The sequence below is a fragment of the Lates calcarifer genome, linkage group LG9 (assembly GCF_001640805.2).
Source record: "Lates calcarifer isolate ASB-BC8 linkage group LG9, TLL_Latcal_v3, whole genome shotgun sequence".
NCBI classification, from domain to species: domain Eukaryota; kingdom Metazoa; phylum Chordata; class Actinopteri; family Centropomidae; genus Lates; species Lates calcarifer.
The window spans coordinates 8437326-8448086 of NC_066841.1; the positions used below are offsets into that span (position 1 = coordinate 8437326).

The 10761-nt window shown below is 40.3% G+C and overlaps 1 protein-coding gene across 2 annotated transcripts; it reads left to right on the plus strand.

Moving 5' to 3' along the window:
- The first annotated feature begins 2499 nt into the window (after window positions 1-2499).
- On the plus strand, window positions 2500-10221 carry adora2ab (adenosine A2a receptor b). Of its 2 annotated transcripts, none has more exons than XM_051072864.1 (5): window positions 2500-2648; window positions 5580-6127; window positions 6293-6424; window positions 8189-8292; window positions 8757-10221. In XM_051072864.1, exons 2-5 carry the CDS (start codon window positions 5928-5930, stop codon window positions 9761-9763), a joined length of 1443 nt encoding a protein of 480 aa, XP_050928821.1. In that variant the 5' UTR covers window positions 2500-2648; window positions 5580-5927; the 3' UTR covers window positions 9764-10221. The 2 variants fall into 2 exon arrangements, with proteins under 2 accessions (XP_050928821.1, XP_018525906.1); XM_018670390.2 differs by lacking the exon at window positions 2500-2648 and adding an exon at window positions 2956-3205.
- Window positions 10222-10761: the final 540 nt, after the last annotated feature.

Consider the following 10761-nt stretch of genomic DNA (forward strand, 5'->3'; position numbering starts at 1 on the left):
CATAGAATGACACTTTGATTTTTTTAAAGTCAACTTCAACTGTCATCTGTCATAGAGGCAACCTGGAGAGAGAACCCATGAAGACATCTTTGAAATGTTTCTACACTTTGGTTTGAGTCCACCTGTGGTAAATTCAGTTGATTGGACAAGGCACACACCTGTCTACATAAGGTGCCACAGCTGACAATGTGGGAAAAACAAAGGCAGGTGGAAGGAACTGCCAGGACAGGACTGTGTCAAGGCACAGATCTAGGATAGGCTCCTAAAAACCTTTGCCTTGAAGGTTCCCAGGAGCACAGTGGGCTGGGAGAGGTTTGGAAGAAACAGGACTCTTCCCAGAGCTGGCTGCCCAGCCAAACTGAACGATCAGGGAAGAGGCGCCTTAGTAAGTGACCAAGAAGAAGTCAATATACTGAAGTATGCAGGCATTGAATCCAATGAATCATGGGTTGTCTTAATCATGAAGAGTATATGAAGCTGTGATGACTGATGTGATGCAGTCTGCTATTGGCAGAGAAGCCATTGTGGGTAACGGTAGTTCTTATTTTACCACACTCATGAGTCACTTCATTCAGCACCTAAATATTACACAGATTGGCTAAACTTCTACTTTACTGTACTGTGAAAGTGCTACTGTTTTTCTCAAAGAGTTTAGGACCACTCTGAAGCCACTCTTTAGACCATGTGAATACATGTGAGCCCTAGTACTTCAGCTGACTGACATATGTTTGTGTGTTTTATTAAAATTGGTGCTAGATGATAGTTTTACAGAGTTCATCACTTCACTGTATGTTGTAAAATCTGTCAGCTAGAGTATAGCAGCAGAGACGAGGAACACAAAGAGCAGTGACTCCTCCTGGTATATTTTAGATCCTGTGGGTTCAACTTGTCACTAAATGTTGATTTTGAGTCACAAAATCCATGTGTCAGGAAGACCCCACCAGGAAGCTGAATTTTGAAGATGTTGGTGATGATTTTTCATTTAAGTAGGGGCGTGGTTGAGCATCTTTTACTTGCTGAGTCAAAACCACCTTTTTCCAATGTATTCAGACTCTTCATGCTCTTGCACCAGTGGGTGGATGCTCAAATAACAGCAGTTCTTCACTTCCTTCTGTAAAGTGCTTTCAGTGCTTTGGTTACTCTTACAAAAGGGCTCAAGCTTTTTGCTTTTAGTGTTTTCTTAACCAGCCTTGTTTCTGGCAGACTGCCTCTAACAGCACCAGTTTTATCTTGCAAAGCTATTGCTTCACAACAAAGCAAGAACACCATTAACAGAACTTTTAGAAAAAGCCAGTTGACACCATGTCTTCCAGACTAAGCAGTGTGAGCAGCTGTCTCATACTGTCCGAGGACCACTCTGTCCTGAAGGCCAGCTGGTAGGTTTGAGAGTACTGAATGAGCTGCAGTCACTCAGCAGAAATCCTTGAGGATTGACTGTCATTTCACAGATGGATAAATAGGCAGCCATGTTTGTGGACAGAAAGGTCCAGCTCCACTCTTGAGACATCTTCAGTTCCATCTCTGAGGTTCAGTGTTGGGCAGTTGTTGACACAGGTCTATACTGTTTCTTCAAAGATTCATTGTCTAATGACTGAAGACACAACTGCTGCCATTAAATTGGAGGAAGATTCTCAGTAAGGAGCTTTTTTTGTGTCATGTTTGTATGTCACCTCTATGGTGTGTGCATGATAATTACCTCAAGTAAAGATCTTATTTCCTTTATCACTTACAATTTTGTTTATATGAAAGAAGAACCAAGATTTTCTCCGCGTTTTGAAATCTTCTTTCTAACGCAAAAACACATTTACTTGTAAGTGGACAATCCTCTGTTAAAGTGATGAATCATGGCCTGACTGATAAACTTACACTGACATGCACCGCAGCTTCACTCTGATTACTGTGTAAACCTGACAGTTCTTCATAGGAAACATGAGTGTGAATAATACCTCTCTTGTCTCATTAATCATTTTTGGACAATGCGCTGTTCAAAGTTGTGTAATTGGGTCTTAACCAGTGAGACAGAAATGAGATCACTGAGGAGGCCTGCAGTGATCTCAGTTGTTCCAAATAGGCCTGTGCCATTGGGAATGAGGATTCATTCAGACAGTTTTCACAGCATGTTTTTTTTAAATCCATTTTCTGAGAACAAGAGGGAGAAAGACAGAAAACAACAAATAAAGGGGGAAATGAAAAAGATAAAAAATATGTGAGCTTTAGAAAGATTTCTTCTTCTGCTTTGTACTTAAATAATGCATTATTTGTTAGAGAGGTGATCTCTGTTCTATACATAGAACATGATCTAGTAGTATAAATCTACCTTGTCTTAGATTTATTTTATTTTATTCTCAGGTTCTATCACTTATATAGTTTATCCTTTACCCTGTTGTCAACTGTTATTTCCATTCGTCCATACGTCAGTGTATACCAGAGACCCCCCCCCCCCCCTTCCACACACCCACTCACATAGAGGCGGTGCGTCTGCGTCCGCGCAGCGCGTCGGTGCACCCCCTGACACTTCTCCTGGCATACGGAACAGTAGCAGCGGTACCCTGTCAGAAGTTTTACTTCCATCCTTTCTCTTTGTGATTTGTTGTGCTTCGGTCAAGCGTCTGCCACAAACGCATCATCATTTTCACCTCAACCATAAAGTAAGAAAATCATTATTACCTTCTCTACTCGTTCAGGATATGTTTTAACCATGTGGATAAGTTTTGGATCATTTTCAAACACGAGTAGCAACAGTCAAACAGGTGTTTTTCCATAATCAATGCCAAAGCGAATTTACCTAAATTTGGAAGGCTGATGAGCAGACACTCAGAGAGGCTCATTAGACATCATCATCATCAAACACATGCAGAGATCGTTAGTCTCTGTTGTCTAATCTGGTCCTGCTATCAGGAGTTCACACTATCATGTCAGTACATGCTGTGCCTGCCTTAATGTTAATACAGCAGCTTTTATTTTGGTTTCCCCTTGACTGTGGTAGAGCTAACCTGGTACAATGACAGACAGGGCAATGACAAATCCTCCCCAGCAGGATGTGCATTTTCTTATCACTTCCTCCAAGACGTCTAGGCACACATATGTATCCACATTCATAATAATGGGGGGCAGTTACTGCCCAAGCTACCCACTGGCAGGAGGTTAAAGAAAGAGCTCTTCATGTGAGTTTATGTTGATGTGTGTTTCTACAAACTTCAGCACTGTAAGTCCAATTTCACTTTATTTTTTCATTTTGACTTTGAAGAATTACTTGTGCAGATTCAGAAGCTTTTGTAGCCTCTGGAGGTCTTAAAGAAATTCAAACACTGGTCGATTTAATGTCGCTATCGCTTTCCAAACCTGCTGGATAAGCCCTGGTTTTTAAATTCCTTTGGGCTGTGAGAACGTTTCAGTAGCAGAACAATAGAGGAAAAGCAGGACTTTGGTCAAACAGGATCACTGCCGTAGAGCTACAGGGTTATATGTAACCAAAAGAGGAAGATTTGAACAATGTATGACAACTTTCATGAATTTGTGGAGGGGATGAAAATTGCTGTTTTTCTTTGAACTCACAGTGTGTCTTTATATTTCCATATAAGAAAACTAAAGTGCAGCTGTGGTCTATGGTCTTAACAAACTTTTTTCCTATACAGTCCTGATGGAGGCAGTTTATATGGGTTTGAGCTTTAATGTACAAGCCTGAACTGTCACAGTCAGAAAAGTGCTTCTCAACTAGGCAATTAAAGAAATGACCATTTAAGTCATTTTATAATTAAATTAATGTAGATTTTAGCAGAACGGTCGAGGGAAATGTAAGATTTCGTCCCCAATATTTTGTCATTTGATATGACTGTAACTGAATTTAATGTAATCAAAACTTAATTTGGCTGATATATTATCATCACAGCCTTTCATAATACTTAGAATCAGGTGTTCAAGCAGCAGTTAGAAAGTCTGAACATCTTTGTAGGCTTTAAGGACTCATAAACCCTGGACGATGTATGAAAAAAAAAAAGATGCCTCATCATTTTTACCTTAATCTATGGTAACATGACAGAGAAACATTGCTCCAAAACTTGAATATTGATGAAAAACAGTGTGACCGAATGAGGACTGGATTGGGAATTCCTATTCTCTGAGATATGCTCACATAAGGCACCCAAAATAGGTGTCAGAGCGAAAGAAGGGGGAAAAAAATGACTTTCTGGACTCAGTATTGTTCCTATAGTGACCAAATTTCCCCTTCATCATTTGTTTGATGTACATTCCATCTTGCTGAAGCTTATCAGGTCAAACATTCCCCATCACAGACTTTGAGAGGAAATATATCATATTTACACATCCTTTTTGTTCACTGCAGTTAGTAAAACATTTATTAACTACAGTGTAACACATTTTGAGCACATATCTGCTCCGTGGGCTTTGTCTCTCAATTCATAGGAGATAAAAACACATTCTTCATGTATGTTTTTGTGTTTCAACCAACCGGATGAAATGTGTGATATATGTAGTCTGGGTGGAATGACATACAATACAGCCAATACATTTAAGCTGTTAATGCTGGTATTATAGACAAACAAATACTGTCATTTTGAAGCCAATATATCAATATTTATATATATATATATATATATATATATATATATATATATATATATATATATATATATATATATATATATATATATATATTAAGCTTGCTAATGATATCAATAGATAGCTTCTTTTTTTTTTTTTACAAACAATTTTGGATCCCTCTGAAATAGCTCAACATCTTTGTAAATACAACAAATGTGCATCAACAACTGAGGTGACCATTATAGCCAGCAAATCCCTATAAAACCACAATTTATCATTTTAACCTTGTAGTTTCTGCTCCAGCGTTAACACACAGAACTTTCTCATCTGACTCTGAATAAGCATGTTCGGAAGGCATTTGCAGCCTATGTTTGTAGCTTGTCACAGCAGGTCTGTTCAAATCTTAGTAGAACAAGCCCAAACTAAGCTAACTGACACTTTTTAAAACTTCCTCATCAACTTCACTTCTTTGTTGTAGTTCAAAGATCTTTTCAGTCATTTCTTGCGCTAAGATGCAGCATCAGTGCAGCCTCAGTTGTTATAATCTGACCTGATCTGGAAACCTGTCTGTCTCTCTTCCTTGAACTATCATACCCTAGTAAACTGAATAACTTGACCCACATTACATTCAAACCATTTCTTTGTGAAGGTTATCTGAGGCTGTTCTGCTAATCTGCTTACAATATTGAGGAATTTTGCAAAATACCCTGAGAAAATGCAGTGGAGATAAGTCAACAAAGTGTTTCTGTGATAGTACAATGGCTTTCAAATGTATAGGTGGCTTATTTTTGGTGGAAAGCCTGTCAGTGGCGGGAATGATTAGTGTCTAGGAAGGTTTCGGGAAACTTTTCCCGAAATAAAAGGTGCATTGTTGGACTGTCTGCTTTGGCCCTGTGTGGAAAATAAACTGTCCCCCCCTGTCCTCTAGAGATAGATGGCTTTTCTGACCTGTGTGTGGTAACCTGCAATCTGTTTGTTCAGGCTATACCACTGAGATTGTGTTCTCTCTCTCTCTCCAGACCACTGCTCTTAATTTGGCAGCCAAATTCAAAACTCCCAGACGCTCCGTCCTCAATGTTGTGCTGCCATCTGTGACAAAGTTTACTGAGCTGGACGCAAAGGAGACAAAAAGGAAGACCGACAGACTGAGTGTGTGAGGTGTAAAAGGTACAAGTCAAGTCGGGCACTGTGAGTGTGATGTTTGTGGTGGGACCTTCCTGTCCGGGCTGTCCTCCAGCAACACAATCACTCTTCCCTTAAATCATACCATGCGGTTTGGCAAGCAGGTATTTTGTCTAAAAACACGTCGAGCAACTGAGTGTGTGGGATGAAAGCACAAAGAAAGCAGAAAAGAGGAAAAAATAACCATGCTGAAGAATGACCAGCTGGTCTACATTGCCCTGGAGCTGGTGATCGCCTGCCTGGCTGTGGCTGGGAACATCCTGGTCTGCTGGGCCGTCTGCCTCAACTCCAACCTGCAGAGCATCACCAACTTCTTTGTGATGTCATTGGCATTGGCTGATATTGCTGTGGGGCTGCTGGCAATTCCCTTTGCCATCACTATTAGGTATCATTACTGTTATTTCATTTTTACACTTCAAAATCAGTGCAATCAGGAACAGATTTGGGGTAGTAATTTGAGAAATATTGCTTTTTTAGATTTGTAATAATTGTATTTCTTATGCTTCTCTATCTTTTTCTGAACCTGTGATGTTTTCTAAACCAACATCAGCATCGGCTTCTGTGCCAACTTCTACGGCTGCCTGTTCATCGCTTGCTTCGTCCTTGTGCTCACCCAGAGCTCCATCTTCAGCCTGCTGGCTATCGCTGTGGACCGCTACATCGCTATCAAGAACCCACTCAGGTGAGGTCACATTACCTGTACTGAAAACTGAAACAGAGACACAAATTTCCAGGCCAACCATGGGCGTTTATTTGCATTGACTGGTAAAACTAATAATCAAAAAAGACACTGAAATCTCATTTTCTTCAATATAGGACCTTTAACCAAATTCAGATCTCTTTTCAGACTGTCCAAACCTTTTCACCACTTGATGAATAAGTAGATTTTTTTTTTGTTTGGAAATGAAAATGAGGCTTTAGCAGAATCATTTTTTATTTGCTGTTGTAAACTGTTGCCTTTCGCACAGTATGCTTACAGTTTGAACATAATGCTTCTTTCACACATCAGAGATGAAACATTAAAGGTGTGAGGTGTTCAGAACACACATGCAGTGGTGTAGCAATGAATTACAGAGAGATCTTATTCTATTAGGGCTAAGCTGGCCGGCTGTGGGCAGACAGAGATATATGTCTCCACGGGTTTTATTGGGTTACTGTTTGTGTGGTGTTGGAGGGATTAAACCTGCTGAAGGCTTTGATCATTACCACCCACACAAATCAACACCATTCAAATACCATTTCTTTTAAATGGCCCGCTTATTGTGCATCTTACAACAAAGTTCCTTGTTCATTCTTTCTGCAACAGGTATTTTGACACATCATTGACTCATATATTCTTGTGTGTGTGTGTGTGTGTAAGCAAACTCACTGTTGTTTAGTCACAGCTGCATTCTTAACTCCTGTCATGAGAGGATATTTCATGTAGTAAGCCACAGCAGGTGACACATTTGCATAAGCAGTTGCATAACAGCTTCTGCATCTGTGTGTGTGTTCACACTAGGGCCGCAACCCTGGCACCAAAGACCACAGAGCTAATAATTCATCTGAATTTTAGGGAGCTTAAAATAGCCTACTGGCCGCCAGGCTGCCCATGAAGGATGTCAGTCACATGGGATAATGGCTACACAACACAGGGACAATTTTAGGTCGGTGAGGTGATGTTACAAAGAATACTTTGTTGTACATGCTTGATTTGCTATTTGCTATTTTTTGCCCAAATTTCTCCTCAAAGTTGTAGATTTTAGTATTGTCAGGTCCGTATCAGAACCAAGAGTACTGTTGACCAAACTTAAAATTTTGTCTCATAAATCTTTTTTATATTTATATAATATATATTTGATTGATTGTTTGATTTGATTATTTATACTTGAGTTTAGTTTTATTGAGCCAGAAGCCTCAACCCCAACCCCATTCAAGTCCGGGTTGTAGTAGCCTAAAGCCATTAAAAAGCCATCAAAACAACACAGTTGTGTGTGTGAGGATTTTTGTATTTCTTTTTGTTGCTTGAAAGCTTTTATATGACTGGACTGGAAGGTAAATTGTTCAGAGCTTTGAGTTAACATCAGAGCTCAGAAGGAAGTGTGCTAGTATATTTAAATATAGAAAGGAAATGCTAATTAATGCACACTCACAACAGAGTGTTGTCTCTTCCACCGGCTAACATGCTTTTTTGGAAATGATGGCACTATCAGACCTCACTGCGTTCTTTATTTAAAAGCCAGTAAGGCAACAATTTTAAAAAATCTCTTGTAGGACAACTCAAATCTTTGTCTGGTTTATTAAATAAATAATAAAGTCAATAATACAGTCAGGCGTGAATGTACAACCATTTTCTCATCATTTAAAATCACCAAATATTGACTTTGCCTCAAACAGATACTATCACAGTAAGATTAGATAAAGCAGCTCGCCCTGATGTGTTATTGTGGTCTGCTCAACCTTTCAGGTACAACAGCCTGGTGACAGCGCAGAGGGCAAAGGGCATCATCGCTTTGTGCTGGGTCCTCTCAGTGGGCATCGGCCTGACTCCAATGCTGGGCTGGAACAGAGGTGGGAGATTTATTTTGGCTGATGTAAATGTTTGCTTTCAGTGACACCAAAGTGTTCTTACCCTAGATGCTAAAAAAACAGAAATGCAGCCTCTGTTACATTGTCCATAGGTTTCTGAGAAGATGATTTGATACCTGTGTTTTGGCTTAGATTTGTTTAATTGTCAGATATGAAACCAGAAAATCTGAATTCTGGAAAATGGGATGAGTAAGCAGCAGGAGTTACCAAGTCAAGAATTAAAATCCACAGACATACAGGAAAACTTAGCTTAACTTAGTAACATTACTAATGACAATTGGAGGAAATGCATCTTCATTTTCACATTCGGCTAAGTGGTTCTTACTGATGGGATGATTTCTGAGAGGAAAACTGAGGCCAACTTTTAGATATGAGGTCTGAAACCTAAACCATGCACATTAACTAATAGAATTATTCATAAAATCACGCCTGCCTCTGTTATACAGGTTGGAACGCCACAGCTGCTACGAGCAGCACCAACAGCTGCCCTGAAGGTATGACCGAGTGCCTGTTTGAAGGAGTGGTCACCCTGGACTACATGGTCTATTTCAACTTTTTCGGCTGTGTCCTGGGACCTCTGTTGGTCATGCTGGTCATCTACGCCCATATTTTTATGGCCGCACGGCGTCAGCTCCGAATGATGGGGCTCAAAATCGCACAAGCACCTGCTCCTGGAGAAATAACCACGTCTTCAAGCGCATCTCGTTCGACCCTGCAAAAGGAAGTGCACGCTGCCAAATCGCTGGCCATCATTGTGGGTTTGTTTGCTCTATGTTGGCTTCCACTGCACATCATCAACTCTTTCAACCACCTGTGTGAGACTGTAACCGCTGACGCATCTGGGTCGAGTTGTAACCGTCCACCTGTTTGGGTGATGAACATTGCCATCATCCTCTCCCATGCCAACTCTGTTGTGAATCCCTTCATCTATGCCTACCGCATTCGTGAGTTCAGACAAACCTTCCGGAGGATCCTGCACCAGCACATCCTAGGGCAGAGGGACGTACATGGGCTTAGGGTAGGGACTGGTGATGGTAGAAGTGTTGGGAGGAGCAGCATCATGCGGACCTCTTCCCATACCAGTAAAGAGGGTTTATCGTGTGGCACAGTGGTAAATAGTTACATCCTGGACCCCACTCCTGGCGGAACTCCAACAAAAGCTACTCACGAGTCCTCTTGCCACTGGACATCAAAGTTAGACTCTGCACCAAGCAGCTACATACCCAACGGACATCAAAGGAAGGCTAGCACCCTTTCAGCAACCCAGCAGCAGCCATGTATCATGGGATGTGCTGTGCAGGATGGAATAGCATCAGTCACATATTTGGGGGGAACAACAGATGTTTTGGAGGTGAAAGAGAGTGGGAGCTGCATTGCTTTTGTGAATGTTCAGGCTCTTTCCTTTAAACAGACTGACTGTGTCTGTTCTGCAGAGCTTACACAAGTGTCATGACAAAGACATTTAGGTATTTAAAACATATTTCTATTGCCATAAAAACTAACAGTCAAAACACGAAGCCTCAGCAAATCAACAGCAGCAGCAGTAAATCTGTTTATATCTTTCGTTATATGAACTGATTGTCAGGCGATATTTTGGTCTGTTTTATTACTTTGTTCTCATTAACAATCTCAATCTGATCAGATCTACAAGCACACAAATAAATATGCTGATGCTTACATTTTGCCAAGATAAATATAATTTTTTTAGGCTGCATATTTTTAAAACAATCTGCATCTAAATGTGCAGAAAACAATACTTTATCAAATGTACTGTGTCCTGCAATGTGTTTTTAAGAGACTTTTAAATCCCTGAATTGCATTTATTTGATGCATTTGTTTGCATCATGTCAGCTTTTGCAATGGCCATGTGTATTGCTTTTACCCATTGGAGAATTAAATACGTCTTAAATACATAGTTGTTCACTTTTTTCAGTTGGCTGAATTCATTGCTTGCGACAAAACTAAATGACTGTCAATCAGTGCTCAGCTGTTAGTGAACAGCAGTATGAAACTCCAGACTGTTATAGATGAAGCACATATAGACTGAAGTATGTCATACTAAGAGCTGAAACTAATGGTCTGAATGAATCATAAAACAGTCCTCTCTGGCAACTTGGGAAAAACAATGACGTTGGACAGCATAGTATAAGGCAAGTACTATCTCTTGTGTATGGATCTGTTAAAAAGTCATTTCTCAAACTGCTGGATAGCTACAGAACACTTGATGTTGCTAGTTTGATAACTGCCAGGCAACATGGTACGTTGCTGCTTCAACAACTATTTGACATATGAGTCAAAGGCAGTGATGTATACAGGCCAGTTACCAACCATCCAAAACAAAGAGCTTGTTTGATCTATTCAGTCCATACCCCCGTAAAGTGACTTGTTTCAGAGTCAGGCTTGCAAACATAGACAGCATGAAAAACACAGATGTGTACACATACACACACA

Excerpts from the sequence above, each read along its gene's own strand:
- adora2ab (XM_051072864.1), top strand. The coding sequence starts at position 5,928 with ATGCTGAAGAATGACCAGCTGGTCTACATTGCCCTGGAGCTGGTGATC. Across the intron at positions 6,425-8,188 it reads GCTATCAAGAACCCACTCAG|GTACAACAGCCTGGTGACAG; the intron begins GTGAGGTCACAT and ends TCAACCTTTCAG. Across the intron at positions 8,293-8,756 it reads AATGCTGGGCTGGAACAGAG|GTTGGAACGCCACAGCTGCT; the intron begins GTGGGAGATTTA and ends TCTGTTATACAG.